Source organism: Drosophila serrata, unplaced genomic scaffold, assembly GCF_035046125.1.
Source record: "Drosophila serrata isolate PLE 108 unplaced genomic scaffold, ASM3504612v1 contig_249, whole genome shotgun sequence".
Classification (NCBI taxonomy): Eukaryota; Metazoa; Arthropoda; class Insecta; order Diptera; family Drosophilidae; genus Drosophila; species Drosophila serrata.
The window spans coordinates 4,483,386-4,500,754 of record NW_028257147.1 but is presented as its reverse complement, the minus strand read 5'-3'; the positions used below and the strand labels follow the sequence as shown (position 1 = coordinate 4,500,754).

At 38.6% G+C, this 17,369-nt stretch overlaps 4 protein-coding genes across 8 annotated transcripts; 2 read left to right on the top strand and 2 right to left on the bottom strand.

Annotated features, from left to right (window-relative positions):
• The first annotated feature begins 1,361 nt into the window (after nucleotides 1-1,361).
• On the top strand, nucleotides 1,362-5,331 carry LOC110180228 (uncharacterized). 4 transcript variants are annotated; one of them, XM_020947878.2, is made up of 3 exons: nucleotides 1,362-1,489; nucleotides 2,367-3,278; nucleotides 3,660-5,331. In XM_020947878.2, the coding sequence occupies exons 2-3, from the start codon at nucleotides 2,377-2,379 to the stop codon at nucleotides 4,327-4,329; spliced, it is 1,572 nt and encodes a 523-aa protein (XP_020803537.1). In that variant the 5' UTR covers nucleotides 1,362-1,489; nucleotides 2,367-2,376; the 3' UTR covers nucleotides 4,330-5,331. The 4 variants fall into 4 exon arrangements, with proteins under 4 accessions (XP_020803537.1, XP_020803540.1, XP_020803538.1 ...); XM_020947881.2 differs by having other exon boundaries at nucleotides 1,405-1,489; nucleotides 2,371-3,278; XM_020947879.2 differs by having other exon boundaries at nucleotides 1,432-1,793.
• A 252-nt stretch (nucleotides 5,332-5,583) lies between these two features.
• Nucleotides 5,584-11,338, top strand: LOC110182674 (uncharacterized). 2 transcript variants are annotated; one of them, XM_020950758.2, is made up of 3 exons: nucleotides 5,584-6,701; nucleotides 8,958-9,756; nucleotides 9,818-11,338. In XM_020950758.2, the coding sequence occupies exons 2-3, from the start codon at nucleotides 8,973-8,975 to the stop codon at nucleotides 10,771-10,773; spliced, it is 1,740 nt and encodes a 579-aa protein (XP_020806417.1). In that variant the 5' UTR covers nucleotides 5,584-6,701; nucleotides 8,958-8,972; the 3' UTR covers nucleotides 10,774-11,338. The 2 variants fall into 2 exon arrangements, with proteins under 2 accessions (XP_020806417.1, XP_020806418.1); XM_020950759.2 differs by lacking the exon at nucleotides 5,584-6,701 and adding an exon at nucleotides 8,459-8,723.
• Nucleotides 11,247-15,035, bottom strand: MICU1 (Mitochondrial calcium uptake 1). The gene is made up of 9 exons (XM_020950732.2): nucleotides 14,944-15,035; nucleotides 14,355-14,843; nucleotides 14,102-14,294; nucleotides 13,162-13,324; nucleotides 12,999-13,036; nucleotides 12,815-12,929; nucleotides 12,595-12,755; nucleotides 11,719-12,178; nucleotides 11,247-11,668 (listed from the first exon to the last, which is right to left on the bottom strand). The coding sequence occupies exons 2-9, from the start codon at nucleotides 14,645-14,647 to the stop codon at nucleotides 11,514-11,516; spliced, it is 1,578 nt and encodes a 525-aa protein (XP_020806391.2). The 5' UTR covers nucleotides 14,648-14,843; nucleotides 14,944-15,035; the 3' UTR covers nucleotides 11,247-11,513.
• A 138-nt stretch (nucleotides 15,036-15,173) lies between these two features.
• Nucleotides 15,174-16,986, bottom strand: LOC110182672 (uncharacterized). Its single transcript, XM_020950753.2, has 2 exons — nucleotides 16,848-16,986; nucleotides 15,174-16,790 (listed from the first exon to the last, which is right to left on the bottom strand). Exon 2 carries the CDS (start codon nucleotides 16,784-16,786, stop codon nucleotides 15,350-15,352), a length of 1,437 nt encoding a protein of 478 aa, XP_020806412.2. The 5' UTR covers nucleotides 16,787-16,790; nucleotides 16,848-16,986; the 3' UTR covers nucleotides 15,174-15,349.
• Between the last annotated feature and the right edge of the window lie 383 nt (nucleotides 16,987-17,369).

Here is a 17,369-nt window from a genome sequence, read left to right as displayed (position 1 = left end):
TTCAGTCATTATTTATTTATTTATTTATTTATTTCATTTTCAGTCAGTTTGGAACGCATTGAAGGAGTCATCTCCGACCAAATAAAGTATATGTATTCCTGATCAGCATTAACAGTCGAGTCGATATAGCCATGTCCGTCTGTCAGTTTTTACGTAAACTAGTCTCTCAGTTTTTAAGCTGTCTGAACGAAACTTTGCAGTTAATCTTTATACTCTCACTAGTATATATGTCGGAACGGGCCAGATCGGACGACTATATCATATAGCTGCCATAGGAAGAATCGGAAATTTTTAGAAAAAAATATAACTTTTCAATTTGAGATATAGCCATATTATATTATTCTACAGCCCTATTATCATTAGCCCTATTATATTATTCCAGAATTTCAATTTTAGATCGTTACATATAGAGGAAAATGCAAAACTGTGAATGTAAAATTATAAATATAATATATATATAGGTGAATGAAATGAAAGCAGGCATTACTTCATTGTTTTTCAACATAAATATATAAAATTTATATTGTATTAATTAATTAGTCATCGAAGTACTATCTGCAAGGGTATATAAACTTCGGCGTGCCGAAGTAAGATTCCTTTCTTGTTTGATATATTATAAATAATAATAATAATATATAAATAATTAATTTTAATAATTGCTAAAAAAAGGAAAATATCAAAAAATGTACTTTTGAAAAGGTTAAGCATATTTATTAATTATCTAGAGCTTAATATATTCAGTTTTTAATTTGTATGGTGCATAAATCAATTTTTTTTTTGCTGCCAAAATGAAACACTTAAATTTAAGTAATGTCTAAAAACAAATGGAAAAATTGAAAAAATAAAAATACTAAAAAAAATATACTTTTTAAAATTAAAGGATACAAAATATTATTTTATTGCTAAAATGTTTTAATTTAATTTAAATTAATGCCATTTTCATTTGATATTAATGTATTATCACATTCCTTTAACGCCGAAATAATGTTCCGAATAATCTTGTACAATATATATACATACATACATATGAAAAGACATTATAATTACATTTTATGTTTTTCGTCTGTCAAAGAGATCTAAAAATTATTTAATTTAAACTTTTATAATATTTATATTTTACAAGTTAAGCGCCTGAATTCGAAATGCGCGCGCACAGTGTTTGGCAACGCACAAGGACAGAGCTGCATGACGAGAGCTCCAACTGGTAGAAAATTGGCTTGGTCATCAGACCAGCGGATTAAAGCTAAATAATCATTAATATCCAACAAAAAACACTTCAACACATTAATAGTTAAATTAAAGATTTTACTATCTATACGAATTGCTCAACTTGGACGTGAGATTTTCCAGTTTTTGTACATTTTTCATCCGATTATTAGTTTGTCATTCCGCTTGCTCGTGCCTCGTGAGCACGCGTATCAATCGCTTGTCAACACTAGAAAAAAACTAAACGGGTAGCTGAAAAATTACAATCGCAGGACACAATTTTGTAAGTATTTTAAGGCATATGCAAGTGTATTGTGTACATTTAAGGTAGTGCCAAGTGTACTTCATGGTTTGGCGTAGCTAAATCAGCAGTTATTTGCGGCGGCTAATTGCATTTGGTTCGTGAAAATTGGCCTGCAAAAGTTGCCTCGCTGGGCACGCAGTTTGTGTGGAGAAGTGAGAAAAAAAAACTAGACAGTCTCTCTGCCCCCGAGGCGGCAGCGACGCCGGCAGCGCAGTAGCTGCGCCCCGAAGTCCTGGCGGAAAATCGGGGATAAATTTCCCGTGCTGCTGCCCAAGGACATAAGGTAACAACGGGGTATGGAGGTAGCCGCCGAAGGGAACGGGAGCTGGCAAAGCCGACTGGCTCGTGGCTCTACTAGTATTGTGATTATTGTCTTTATTTTTTGGGAATATCCACGGAATTCTATTAAAATAACTATCATTGAACTCAGATTAGACATAAACCATTCTTTTTGTAGATTTTAAATTGATATTTCCTAATGAAGTTTCTATATGTTATGATAACTTCTTTAATTATTAATATAAATTAACTTATTAAGATAAAACCAATGTTCGTTAAGACTACAAGTTGTTATTGTGTATCGTAAATCGTAAATAATATATATTACTATAACCTTTATAATTTCTAAAGTTTAAAATAACATTTGTACCTAAAAAAAGTAGAAATCGCTTTAAGTTTAGCTGTAAAATACCACAAATGCTCTTTAATTTAGGAACTAACTTGTCAAACTGTGTCTTACGTTCGATTAAAAATAATCCTAAGGAACTCCCGAGAAGAGGTCGAACTACCCCCTCTCCAAGGCTATAAAAATAAACCCTAGGAGTCAAGAAGAAATCTAAACATCTTCTATTTTTAGATAGACGGCAATGGAATCGGAGACGAAAGCCAGCGGCGATGAGGAGAAGCAGGAAGAAAAACCCAGCATGGCCATGCCCATGGACACTCTGGACCCACCGCCGCCGAATAGCGCCAACAACAGTAATTCAAAGACCCTTAAACGATGCCTGAGTGTGCCCATAATCCGGACCCCGTCAACGGGCAAAACTCCGGGTGCAAAAACTCCAATGACCACCCGGGCAGCTGCAGCGGCTGCTCTGGCGGCCAGGGAGCACGAGCAGACGCCCAAGAAGAGCCAGCATCAACCGGTGCTTGATATCCAAATGCCAACTATTGCTTCCATCGATCGCTTTGGCAAGAACATACACATACGCTCGCAGCCCAACTCGAGGGAGGTGTCCCCGGCTCCAGTATTCAATATATTCACACCGCGAGCCCGACGCTATTCGGCTAGCTATAGTCCCCTGACCACAGCCGCCAATGGAGCCACTCTCTGCCTAACGCCCAGGGTCTCCCAGTTGCGGCAGGAGGAGTGTGCGGACCTAAATAGTCGCGAGGTGAACCATGAGCGAGAAGTGCATCGGGAAATACAGATATCGCAGAGCTGGGAGGATCTCACACTGGTGGCCGAGAACTGGTCCTGCAAATCCGATGAGTTTTCGAATCCCCTGCAGGTCAACCTGCCGCCCACCGGCAGCACCAGCTGCTCCAGTCCCAGTCCAACTAACAATCGAGCCGGAATGCGGCTACCATATTCGCCATCGCCCACGAGGCGGACATTTGCCACCCGGAGATCGATGTCACCGATTGCCATGAGGCCATCGCAGCTGGGACCGGTGAAGCGGAAGTTTGAGCTGGACGATGCTCCCACGCAGGGAAGTAATTGGAGTGTGTATTCCCCACCGCCGCTTAAAAAGATATTTACGGAGAGGTAAGTTATAATATCTTAAGATCACTAATGGGTATATGCAAATTGCACAGCAAACTAAACCTTTAAACTATTTTATTTGCTTTGCTTATACTTGCCTTTAATTTCTTTCTGGGGCAAAAGTTCATTTAAAATAAAATGTAGCTTCTCTTAGAATTATTTACATTATTTTCGGATTGTTTTCGACAACGAAACATTCCTCTAAAAGCTAAAAATAAATGCAGAATGCGCTGGCACTGATTAAAACTATATTTGAAAATGCACAAATGCGCTAAATTTTATAAGATTAGCACGTGGCAAAATGCAAAAAAACAATGTAACCAACAACTAAAGAAAATATGTCTTTTATGATTAATATAATGTATTTTTTTCTTTCCCTCCCAGCCGCGGCTCCTCGCCTGTGTGCCAATCACCGTCGTCGGTGTGCCCCAGCCCGGATTCCGGAACGTACGACGGTCGGATTACGCCCAAGTTGTTTATCTCAAAGCTGTGCACAAATAATGCGGTGAGCGGATCAGGAAGCGGGACAAATCATTGCAGCAGCTCGGGCTGCCCCTCGCCGGTATCCGCATCACCGGGCGGCCTGAGCAGTGGCCCCAATCTGGACGCAGCCATGTGCCTCGTTTCAGGCGGAAGCCAGAGCCAAAGCATCGACGAGGGCATCTCCATACCACTCGAATCAGAGATAAACTCCTCAACCTGCCGCAGTCGCACCTCCTCCATAGTATCGACGGCTTCGTCCAGCACTCAGGTGTTAGTTAACGATCTGAACGACGATGCCACGCTGATGGATGATGCCAAGAGCGAGACGTCATCGATTGGTGGCTGCTCCACCATCAGCATAGAGTCCTCATCCTGCGACAGTGGTGCCCGAACGGCAGCCACCTTCCTCAATCGTTTGGTTGTGGATTCGGATGGCAGCGGCGGTGGCTCACCGCTGGCGCAGAAGAGCTTCTACATCAACAAGCAGGGATTGTCGGGCGCCAAGAAGTTCATTGTTAACCATGAGAGAACGGCGAGTGCCGCCAGCAAGGATGTGCCGCAAAAGCTTTAAGAATCGGTTGATAAAATCGATTTTGGGAATGCAAAAAGAAAGGATAATAAGAGAATAGATATTGGTTTATTCATGGGGTATTTTGCTTTGGAAGCCTCAGGTAGAATCTTAGGCTTGTCTTCCAAGGAAATCCATAATACAAATAGAAAATCATATTCTGCCTTACATTTAAACAATTTTTTAAAAGAAAAGTTAAAGGAAAGTAAGAAGACAAAGTAATTAATGTCAGATCTGTATTATCTACTTAATACGCATCTTGAACACACAAAATTTAAGGAAATCTAATATAACTAACTTCATTTAAAATCCGTAGAGCTCTCCAAAGCAAAATCTTCTGTACTCGACCCGAAAAACAACTCGCTTTAGTCGGGTGGGTTTCCCATAGGAACCCACTGATTTGCTAAATAATTAGTTTGTAGCTTTGTTGTACATAGTTAAGTTGTTTTGTCTAACGCTATAAACAACTGTATTGCATATCATATTTCACAAAAACACACAACACACACTCGCTCGCTCTTTAATCCCTAGCAAACATTCGTTTTTAATGTGTTAGCTTAAGTTTATCTATTATATAGGCAGATTTATTACACCCGATCTTTTGTGTTATGATATGTTCTTCATTTACAAATGTTTCGATTTATAAATAATCTTTTTTGTTTACCTTTGCATATATATATAAATAATATGAATAATTTAGTTTCGTTAGATGTTAGCCTACCAAACAAGGTCCCAATTTTGCCAAATATGTTTCCTGTACGTAATATGTAATCCAACATTATATTGCCTATAATGTGATCAAAATATTCGCGGCGATATATGTGCATATCTCCAAAAAGAAACTGATCGATATATATATATAAATATGTATTTACACCTATATTATATAGGTTTACAGTTCGATTCTAAATATCGTAAGCGAATTTACGTAGCTTCAGGAAATGTTATACTTAGAAATGATTCAAGATCGAAAGAAAATGCCTATTAAACATTTTTTCAAATAGATCATCGGTTTGTTTTTTGCTTTATTACATAAGTAAGGAGATGTCTAGGGGTTTATAGTAAACAACTGTTTAGAATTAAATCGAAAATATAATTAGAATATGGACTCTATATGGATAATTCTAATTGTGTGGAGAGCTGATGTCATAATTTCGGAATATAGTTCATTATAGATACCCTTAAAAATGGATCTGGGTAAGAATATTATAAATATGATTATTTTTCTGTAATATATTTTTAATCGTTTACTTTTCAGATAACGCTTAAGGAAAATAAGTTGTCTTGGAAAGGTATGTATGTTAATATTTTCGTAAATCTTTTCAAATATTTGTATTATACAATCCTAATTAATAAGTTCATTTTGCAAATAATATTGCAATTATTTTATTATATATTTTATTACATAGCTCTTAAAAATATGAATTTTGTTATTTTTATCCATATATTCCCTTTTGAAGTATACGAATTTTTATAATTCAAATTTATATATTCAATTTTACTTAAAATGAGATATTTTATAAGTACTTTAAAAAGGACTTTCAATTTCCCTCCCTAATCTCAAAATTTCTATAATTTTTTTTTATATTTATATATATATTTAATTGTAACTGATTTATAAAAATAATACCAAGAATCTGTATATTTTCGCCGAGCACGATATCTCCCCACCGTCATCCAAGCCTTATAAAGCACCTGCATGATGAGTATGTGTGTGTGTGTGTGTATGTTGTGCACCCAGAGACAGTGGGACTGAAAAAGTTCGAACACCTTGGGGGAGGGGGACAGAAAGAGGCAGAAGCCGAGGTGCCGAGCATTGCTCCCCATTTGCTCGCTCGCTCGCTCCCCAACACCGAGATACTGGTTCCCCACACAGATAGGACACGATACGAGACACATGGCCAGGCCAGTTGCTGAGACATCGCACACGGATGCCAATCCCCCAGGCTAACATCGCAAATGCCAGAGCCAGAGAGACCGACCGAGACCGATAAACCGATTCCACACGGACCACGGAGTGGGCGTTGTGTGTTGACTTCCAGAGACTGGATCTCCGATATAAACGAGTTTTATAGCGAAAATGAGAGAAAAAAAATAACAACACCCGAGTACGAAAATGAGTGTGCGCTGCTGCAGTCACGATCATCAATATTCCCGAGACCGAGAGACCAGGCGGAAGCCTAGAGCCCAGCACTCGAAGCGGATCTTTGGGACCATAGTGGCAGGCTTGGAACCAGAACTTGGCTACTCACGCAAATGGCATACAAATTAGAAGAAAACACGCTATACTATCTTACCAAGAACGGATTGAACTGAAACCTGAACGCGATCGGGGGCTTAACATTCGGAAAGCTACACAAATTTAATTCAGAAATGTGAGTATACACAGGAGAGGTATCCTTAAATATACAGATATTAACTTTTAAGTATATTTAATATATGTGAAGTTTTGCAGAGATCACTATAAATTTAAAAAACTATAGTGATTTATTTAGCATCCAAGTAGATATCAAGGATCTCTGGGTAGGATAGTAACTTAAAAAGCAAGGATAATATCCTAGAATTTAAAGAGCAGAATTCATGCATAGCAGTGGTGTAAAATAAATATCTATACAATTTTTTTTATTATGCTATTACTAGCATATCAGTATATTGGGCTTTAATATTAAAAGGTATATTAAATATCATATTTGTATATGATATTTTTTTTGTTAAATTGAAGTTTAAAAATTTTAGAACTACGTCAAAAATTCATTATTTTAAATTCGGAGAGTTTTTGCGTTCTAGTTGTTATTGTGTACTTAGTTTCAAAATTTAAAAATAAATTGTTTTGCCAAGATTTGAGAATTTTAACGATGCTTACTCCTTAAAAATTTTCGAGAAAAATAGCCAAAAAATTCTTCGATAACTAAAAAATTTAAAAACATTCTTAAGTGTTTACAATTTAAAAAGGATTAAAATTTACTTTAAAATAAACTTCATATACTATTTAATGCGAAGATAAAATCAATTTCAAGGACTAAATATATGGCTAAAAAGTATGCAATAAATTATGTGAGCTGAGGTTGGAATTTCTTTGGTCGGTAATTCTCACGATTAATTTTTTAAGGACTATATGCTTAAACCCTCGTTTACCTTATTTTTAAAGTGCTTTCATGCATTTTTTTTTTGTATTTTGTTTTAAAGGACTAAATTTAAATTACTGAAAGTCGTCATGAACATTAAAGAATATTCAATAAAGAAGAAAAAATCCTTCAACCCTTTCTCCTCAACTTTTTTGCACTGATCGAAAAAAAGAACGATCGAAAGGCTTTTGTCCGAAGATACTCGGCCTGAAAATGGACAACAAAAGCCATCTTCAATAATTAAATCAATTACTGCGAAATTAAAAAAAGAAATACCACAAAGGAAAGCAATAGCAACAACAGGCAACGAGCGAAGAAGAAGAAAAGCAACTGGCAATAAAAAATAACAAAAATTAAGGCGCACGGTTTTACTTTTGCGCTGCTGCTCGGCCGTCAATAAAAAAAGTCGACGTCGTCGTTGACGCCGACGTCGCAGCTCCCCAGATGTTTTTGTTGTGGTTGATGTTTATGTTGTAGTTGTTGTGGCTACTGGTCTCGTTGTTGTTATTGTTACTGTTTTTTCCGTCACGCTGCTCCCTTTTTTCAGTCCTCCTCCCCCACGCATCCCTCTCGCTCTGGCACACACACACGGCTCCATACACCCCCAACTGCCCATTCTGTTGCCTCTCTTTCTCACTCTTTGGCTCTCTGAGCAATCTTGAAAATCGTGAGTTGTTGTTGTTGCTCTTGTAGTTGTTGCGCCTGTTGCTCTTGCCTGTAATTGTTGTTTTTTTTTGTTGCCTTTTCTTTGGGGCTTGCCCTGTGCGCATTTTCTTTGTTTTTGTTGTGTCTCGCTTTTGCGTGGCCCGAAGAAAAATCAAGTTAACACACGCAAACGGGCAGAGAAGGGGCGGTGGGTTTGGGGATAAGGCTCACGTTCGTGTTTCGAAAAATAAAAAAAGCCTGCAGCGCCCATTGTTGTTTTTGTTGTTGCTGCTGCTGCTCTGCTCGCTTCGCTGATTCACAGACCAAGCAGCGCTGCCAACGGCGACTGAAACTCGACTTTTGTGGCGTTTTGTTGTTTTTGTCGAGAGGTTGCTGCTCGGCAAGCCGCAAATCGCGATTCGCGAATCCAGTTTCTTCTTCACTTCATCGCTCGGCAGTCGCAGCACGTTGCCGAGCACAGAAATCGCGGATAAAAAAAGAGTAAAGGAAAGCAAAGCGCCAAAGGAAGGGGAGCAGTTGAAAGAAAGAACAAAGATCGGGGATTAAAGATACATAGTCGGAGGAGCCTTTATCCTTGAATTTCGGAATATCCTTTCAGATCATATGGTTAGTAAACACTTAAATCAGACAGGACACAAAGAGAAGAGTGTGTCTTTGTTTTATACATTTTTCTTATGGAACATGCGAGATATTAGCCTTGAAAGTGATCAACCTTTGATGCAAGGACACGATCATCCCAAAGAATTATTAAAATAATTATTATGAATTAATAAGTCACGATTTGGTGTTCTATACTATTTTTAATTATTCTCTTAATCAATTTAAATTTCTTAATTACAGCATTAAACCTTTAAAATGGAGTTGACCCTGAATAAGTCATCGTCCTGCTTGGACTGTTGCAGCGACTGTACTGCTCTATCCTGCTGCTTGGGCGCTGCCTGCTGTGATGCCAGCTGTGGAGCCAGCTGCGGATTAATTCCCCCCGATCCGGTCAGATATGAGTACCAGGAGCCCGAGGAGAACTTTGTCTCCATAGATGATGTCAAAATCAAGGGCTTCCTGTTGCGCATAGCCCAGCAGCAACAGGAGCAGCAGTTGGAAATGAAGAGACTCAAGGATATAGAGAAGGCACAAAAGGAGGCAGAGAGGAAAAGAAGGGAACAGGAGGTCATTGAATTGGATGCGGAGGATGCTTCCCAAGCCAATGGGTTAATAATAAGCGCCGCTCGAAGTCTGGCCAATTGGAATTCTTCTATAAAAAGGATATCGCCGGATATTGAATTGATTCCCAAACAGGGGCACAGGATTGTGGCGGAAATCGAGCTCAGCGATAGCGAACAGGATGCAAATAGCGACGCAGATGAGGATGTTAATCTTCCGTCAAATACTGTTAGTTGTGTCCTGGAAAACGAGAAAAACACGCCTCAAAATTCCCAGGAGCAGCAGGTGATTGTCCTGCCCTCCGACGAAGAGGAAGAGGAAAAGCAGCGCCCACGGGCCATAAGAAAGAAACCTGCATCGTCAAGAAGGAAACGCTCGTATGTCAATAGGAGGGGACGTCACCTGTACGAGTGTCCTGACTGTGGTAAAAAAGTGCAATCTAACTATAATCTAAGACGCCACATGATGATACATACAGGTATTTTTCCTAAATTTAATTTCTATAAATTCTTTCCTAATATCTCTACTCTTTATTTTAGGGGAACGACCTTTTCCTTGTGATCTCTGCGAACGTCGCTTCCGGGAATTTAGTGATCTAAAAAAGCATCGCCGCAGGCACTCTCATGACCCCAGATTCATCTGCATGATCTGTCATTTGGGGCAACCGCTGGATCAGGATGCCACCAGGTGTGCGGAATGTGAAAGCAAAAATCTAATGGTAAAACCACAACCAGATGAGATGGGGGACAAGCCAGTGGAGGATCAAGCAGAAGAGGAAATGGAAGAGGAAGATGAGTATATAGAGGAGGAAATAGAAGAGGAGATTGATGAACCAGAAGAAGAGGTGCAGCCACCACCTGTGCCTTCGCTGCCCACATTGATGGTAACCCTGATACCGACTACACTTCAGTCTGCGCCGGAAAAGATTCCTCCTCCCACTCAACCAAGTCGTCCTCCACTTCCGCGTAGTTGCAGTAGCGCCAACTCTTCGTCTTCCCTGAGCAATGATGGCAATACTTTGGCAAAGCCTAGAAGTCGCACTCGTCGATCCTATCCGTGCCCCCTATGTCATCGCCCCTTTGGAACGCGTCATAACCTAAAGCGTCACTATATGATTCACACAGGCGAAAAGCCATTCAGCTGCTCCAAGTGCCGAAAACCCTTCAGGGAATGTTCAACGCTGAAGAAACACATGGCCACGCATATCCGAGACCGTTGGTACAAGTGCCTTCGGTGTCCAGCGAAGTTCAGGGACTATCTGGAGTATGCTGATCATAAGTCCAATCATCTGGAGCAGCTAAGGGATAGGAAATCCTCCAACTACGAAAGTGATGATGAGAGTTCTGTGGAAGACTGGCTCGAGTGCTGTGAATGTCAGCAAAGATTCACAGAATTGGAAGCCTATACATCGCATCTTAAGAAGCACGATTTGGAATTGTATGGAATGAGTGTAGATGATGTCGGCGATGAGGATCAGGATGTGGATGTGGCCTAGATAAGGAATGGAAGATGTGGAATTCATATTATTGATATAAGCATAAGGAAATATGTCCGATCAATCAATATTCTGCTTGACATTTTGGATGCGATATTAAATAGCAGGTTATTGAAAGTAAGTTTTAAATTTATGAGGATTATAAGTTTATATTTTTATAAAAGATTATAAATCTAAAAGATTAAATTGTAATATTGCTGAGTGAAGCATTCCTTAAGTCTTAAACGCTTTAAGGATCATTCTAGGTAGTCATAATCATACATTTGCCTTTTTTTTAATACATTCCCTGATATATTTAACTTCACTTTGTGATTCATCAATGATTCATTGGAATAGAGCTATTCCGAAACCTTAAATTATATAAATTAATTTAAAACATATTTATTTCACAAAAAACCTTAATTGCAAAGCAATAAGAATGATGTGGCAAACACTGAACTGGAACGAAAATGTTCCAATAAAATATAACCACCTTTTCAATTTGTTGTATTTATTTATAAATATTATGATATATTTTGGTATTACAAAATAAACGTATTAAGTGCACAAGAGTCGGTGAAATATACAAGAGTAATTTTCGTCTTCGAAAAACTTGCTTGGGTTTAAGAGATTGAGCTAAAATCGATTTAAGTAACGTTGACTACAAAATAAATAGTAAAAAGCGTGTAAGCGTAGGAAAAAATGACTAAGATTGAGGCGCGCTTGGAGCGGGAGAATCCACAATGAAGTAGTTATTATGCTTAGATGTCCAACAGCACGGGTTTGGTTTCCTTGGCGCACTTGAACACAGATCTCATCATTTTCAGGAAGCCCGTATCCTTGGGCTTTTCCAGACCGCGTTGCACGCGATTCTTCATGACCGAAATGAACTCCTTGTTGCTCAATTGGTTGTCATCTGTATAAATAACTCTTAGCTATGATAATAACGTTTTATACGAAACTTACTGTTCTCATCGAAAATTGTGAAGACAACATCCACCACATGATCCGATAGATTGACCATAGCCACTGTCTTTGCCACATGCTGCAATGTCTGTTGATCAATCGAGGCTCCCGCAATGTGGTAGAATGTCAGGGCAGTGTCCACATCGTTAATGTTGTTCAGGAAATGGAAGAAATCAAGATAATCCTGTTTGGAAATGCCTGTGCCGTGATCCCTGAACCTCCGCTTTACTCTCTTCAACTTCTTTTGTTTCTTCTTCAAAGGATATCCGGCATAGGCCAGAAGTAGTTCAGCGAAATCGGCTTCGGTTATATTTCCCTCATCGTTTGGTTCTTTTCTTTCGAACTCAAGCGATAGAATTTCCCGCTGAAGTTGCTCTTGAAAGTCCAAGAACTTTTCAATTGTCAGCTTTTCGTCCATGTTGGGGCCAAAGAAATATGTGATCAAGGCAGAATTCACACCCTAAAGAAAGTATTTAACAATAATAAATTAATATTATTTTGTAGAGAATTTATGATTAACATTAATGGGCAGTAACTTGTGTGCGTGGGAGCTGGTGCATCTGTGGATTTTCTAGCGTGATTTAGTCTTAGTTAGGTGCGAATGTGACTGATGTTCAAAAAGAAGTTCGAAAAGGGCAAAATATAAGTCAGTAAGCATTATCACACAAAGTACCTTCAAGGACTGTGAGTACGTCAAAAACAGAGGGAAGTTAAGAGTTTTTTTTTATGTACACAGTTTAGACACGCGTTCAATATACATATACAGGAGATCAAAGCCAAAAGACAGAGAATATACAAGTATACAAAAGAAGGAATGGTTTTTTTTAGTACGTCTCGAGGTACTGTCTAATCTCGAAGAGAATTTTCCTATATTACCTTAAAGGTGTTGCCAGTATTGGCATGATCACGATGCCGTGTCCCCATGCTCGTTTGCTGCCTCACCAATGTCGCAACCATTTCGAACTCCTCGCAATCCACATCCCCATCTCCGTTTAGGTCGAACATACGAAAGGCAATCTCAAAGTGCCGACGAGAAACTTGAAAAGATAAACATAATTTGGTTAGTTTACATATTACATTAATTTATATTACTTACTTGAGAGAACGGTGAGCAGGAATATGTAATCGGAGAAGGTGATCAAGCCAAAGGAGCCCAACTTGTAGAATATACTGTTCTTCTCCAAGTGCAGATTAAGTTGTTCGCCAACGGACTGAAAAGGGAAAAGGATTTAATAAGCAAATAAATTTCTAAATACGTTAAGTTAATTTATTAATTTTACCTTGGGATCATATCGTCGATATTGGTCCAGACCCAATCCTATAAAAACATAAAATGTGCATATTGTTAGATACAAATTCTCCTAGTTATTATAATCGTGTTAGTTTGCTACAAACTAGAGAGTCATCTCATATGTCCCTGTCCCAATGTTTGCTAGCACATACCATCTGGTTGCTTCATGCCCGGTGTCATGCTGGTAAGAAAATCGGTTGGTGTCATATAGACTTCATGACGATCATCGGCCACTGGCACCTGGATGGTGGCAAAATATCGAAACACTTTGTCCGGCGTCGAGAACTGACGAATACGGTTCTCGTACTCTATGATCTAAGGCAAACGACATTACTTTAGCTAATAGCAACAATGACATTGAATATAAAGAGCAACACTGATTCCAAATGAAGGCTAATCAACTAAACAAGAGGATTTTTAAACTAAACTAAAATTAAGTTAAAAACTAAATGTTAGTTAAGGTGTTTTCTGAGTTTCCGTCGATTTGATTTACCATCTGGCTGTTTGATTCCCGGATAAATAGAGCGCAGAAAATCCTCGGGCGTCATACAGACTATGGTTTGGGTTGCGTCCTGCAATCGTACTGTGGCAAAGTATCGAAATATCTTGTCCGGCGTAGAGAATTGTCGAATACGGTTCTCATACTCAATGATCTTCACGGGTGGATGTGTGTAACATGACAAAAATCAAGACGTCACATAACATAAAAGTAAAGAAAACCAAGGATTTTGCGGTAAACGTAATTAAAGAAACTTTAAAATATATTGGAAAATAGTATAAATTGGGTTTACTTCGGTTTTCACATATTTCGACTGATTTGTCAATTATCATATTTTCTCATTTTATGATTTGCATCCTTTCAAGACAAGCCAAAAAGGAATATACCTTCTTTGCAAAAATGACAGTCATTATCTTCCAAAACTGATATAATTCTTTGACGTATTTTTGTATTCAAACAACTTTTGGCAAACCATAGATTATTAGACTGTGAAAACCGGATTAAACCTGATATATAATAAAGGCTTTATAAACAGAGTTAACAAGGCGGAGTTATATATTGCTTTCCAGAGCTAAAAGCTGCTATGTATGTACCTTCCTCTCGCGAAATCCGACCTTCTCACGAATCTTCTTGCCCTCGTGCAGGTGTAAGTCGGATCCACCTTCCTCATCCTCGCTCTCCTCTGCTTCCGTATTGGACGACTTGTCCTCACCATTCACGCCGGCGGCCGAGGATGGTCGTTGTCCAGCATCCGCATCCACTTTGGGCATCAGCATACGCTTTACCCTAAAAATAGATTTCGTGTGTGAATATAAAATGCGATAATTTATTGGTTATTTTACTCACTTGCTCCAATCCAATACCGATATCAGGAATAGGCTCAGGATGAACATGTGAAAGTACTTTGTGACATTCGGCGTCTTTTCACCCTGATGTCCGAAGCGTTTGTGGTTTCTCACTTGCATTAAATTTGGATTTCCATTCGATTTTGTTAAATCCTTAATGAGTTGATTGCTATTTTGGTTGCACAAAGTGGAGGCCAAGGCGATTTGTGCTGGTTTCTGAAGTATATTAAAAATCCTGGGTCTTGCCATGATAGCCAAAGCCTGGCGCGTTACCAGGAATCGCAGCACTGACATTTTTATTGCCTTGTTTATGTTGTTTTAACGTTTTTTAAATCCAATTTATCGTTTTTATGCGCATTTTTTTTGGCAAAATAGGTTAGTATGACCAGATGCCTTACGGCCAAAGAACACCACGTTTCGCAGGTGGGCTCAGGCTTTGTTTATGTTTTGTGTTCTTTTGTCACAACACCCAGCTTTTGCTCGGTTAACACTAAATGAATTAAAAGGCAGTTAAAAATTTTAATTATCCGACAATAGTATTTAACAATAATGAGGTTTGTGTATTTCGATGAAAAATAAAATAAATTTACCTTATATGCTTTACAAACCATAACAAAAATTTGACAACAGAAACACCCTGTGATGCCCAATCAGCTGACATGTGAAGCAGGACCATAGCTTACAGCTGTGTGTTAAATGCATTTAAAAATAATTTTTAAAAATTTTAAACTTTTTATTTTAAATACATTTTATAATTAAAGTTAACATAAAATGTCTAATTATGTTTTCCAGAAATATGTGGTATTAATAAAATATGGTGTTAATAAAATATATTTGTACAATTTTATTCGTTTGAATACAAATACTTTTTGATAGTTTATATTTTTTGGTAATATAAATGAAAAATTTGGTTATTTAAAATTATAGATTAAAATAGGGCAAAGGCCTTCCCATAAAATGTATCTAACATAATGCTATGGAAAGTAATTTAAAATATTACTTTCCAAGTATATCCTCTTGTTCCAAAGTTTGCTCACTGTCCAAGGGTACCTTGAGAGACGACGAGTGTGATTTAATATGCCTCGTCAGATTCTCCTTTATGGTATAGGAGTTGGGACAATGGGGACATTGGTATGGTTTCTCAGTTGAGTGTGTAAGGATATGCCGCCTGAGTCCGACGGCACTTGAAAAGGATTTTGGACATTGGGTACACAAAAAGGGTCGTTCCCCGGTGTGAGTGCGGATGTGGTCTTCTAGATTGTTTCGGGAAATAAAGGACTTTGGACAGATGGAGCATTTGTGCGCCTTTTCACTACTATAATTGCGTATGTGTTTCTTCAGCCACGTTTCTTTTAGGAAAGTCTTTGGGCAATGGGTACACTTGAAGACCTCCAATCCCTCAAGGTTCTCGGTGGCTTTTATTGCATCAGTATGAACGTTGTAATGGTTATCCAGATAGGATCGTCTCAGAAAAGTCTTTGAGCATAGTGTACACTGGTAGGGCCTTTCTCCGGTGTGACTTCGGACATGCACTTTGAGACTAGGTGACGTTAGGAACGCCTTCGGGCAGTGAGGACACTTGTGGGGTCTTTCACCGGTGTGACTAAAGTAGTGTGTATTGAGGGCAGATAGTTGGGCGTACGACTTTGAGCACTGGGAGCACTTATACGGTCTTTCTCCGGTGTGTGTACGGACGTGGTTCTCCAGGTTAGATGGCGAAAGAAATGACTTTGGACATTGGTTGCACTGGTATGTCTTTTTACTGTTGTGATACAGTATGTGTTTCTTGAGTTTGCGTCGGTCTGAGAAGGACTTGGAGCAGTGGGTACACTTGAAGGGTAGCTCTTCTGCAGTTTGTCCATCTTGGCTAAGGAACTCACTTTCGTCGATATAATCCTTATCATTATCATCCTCCGGTTCTTCATCATATTCAGCTTCTTCGCTTTTCACTTGCCATTCGGTATGATCCACCTCGCAGTCCACCTCTCCGACAGAGTTTTCTTCAATTGGCTCATTCTTCACCTGGAAGTTGGTATAGTCGCCATATGGTTCCAAACTCTGCGTTAAATTCCCGTCGACGCCTTCGTTATGATTTCCAGAATTGAAATTTTGGATTTCCTCCTCGTCGTCCTCACATTTGAATTCAGTTATGGTGAAAAATTCCATCTGCGTGGGCTCCTCCTCCTCCGTTGAATGATTCTGGTGCTCCCGGTTTTCCTCATACGATTGTTTTATCTGAAATGCGCTTCGGACGTCCTGCAGGCAAGGGGAGCAGATGGTTTCTGGCAGGGAATCCCCTTTGGAAACCGATAAGCCAGTATATTGAGAAATCATATCTGCAATGGAAACTTCCGCTCCAGGAGGCATCTCATCAAGTATGTTGACCAAGGCTGTATCCGACTTTCTCATGCAAATTCTACACGTGTCCTCCATTGCCCTGAGTTTCAACAAATAGTTTTGAATATTATTTTTATTGAATACAAAATATATTTACCTTAAATTTGGTAAAAATCGTACAAATTAGAAAAAGACGATTTGTTTTGTTTATGACAATCTGAACACTAAACACCCTGTGAGACACAACCAGCTGATATGTAAGGCAGGACAAAAGCTGATTGCTATGCTATTAGTAATATTTAAATTGAATTTCAAAAACATTTATTACTAAAATTTTTTTGAGATTTGAGATGATTATTATATTTAAAAAAAAGGGGTTTATTCAATTATGTTTGCAAGGGTAGATTGGTCAAATTGTTGCCTTAATCTTATATAATATTTTTCCTTTATTTCCTTTTAACAATTTTATTTTAACTTTATTTCCAAATTGGAGCCAAAATAGTCGGGTAGATTCGAGTTTTGTTGTTTGTTCACGGAGAAACACAACGATTATATTAACTTAAATGGAACAATGGAACACATTATTTTCTTAAACTGCTTCAATTGTTACAATTAAAACATTAACATATCAATACGGACAACCTCCACTTTAACATTGAAAAGAAGATAGCCATGTCCA

Coding starts and splice junctions, on each gene's coding strand:
- LOC110180228 (XM_020947878.2), top strand. CDS start 2,377: ATGGAATCGGAGACGAAAGCCAGCGGCGATGAGGAGAAGCAGGAAGAA. Junction 3,279..3,659: donor AAAAAGATATTTACGGAGAG/GTAAGTTATAAT, acceptor TTTCCCTCCCAG/CCGCGGCTCCTCGCCTGTGT.
- LOC110182674 (XM_020950758.2), top strand. CDS start 8,973: ATGGAGTTGACCCTGAATAAGTCATCGTCCTGCTTGGACTGTTGCAGC. Junction 9,757..9,817: donor CCACATGATGATACATACAG/GTATTTTTCCTA, acceptor TCTTTATTTTAG/GGGAACGACCTTTTCCTTGT.
- MICU1 (XM_020950732.2), bottom strand. CDS start 14,647: ATGTCAGTGCTGCGATTCCTGGTAACGCGCCAGGCTTTGGCTATCATG. Junction 13,037..13,161: donor GGGCATGAAGCAACCAGATG/GTATGTGCTAGC, acceptor ATGTTTTTATAG/GATTGGGTCTGGACCAATAT. Junction 12,179..12,594: donor ATACTGGCAACACCTTTAAG/GTAATATAGGAA, acceptor TACTTTCTTTAG/GGTGTGAATTCTGCCTTGAT.
- LOC110182672 (XM_020950753.2), bottom strand. CDS start 16,786: ATGGAGGACACGTGTAGAATTTGCATGAGAAAGTCGGATACAGCCTTG.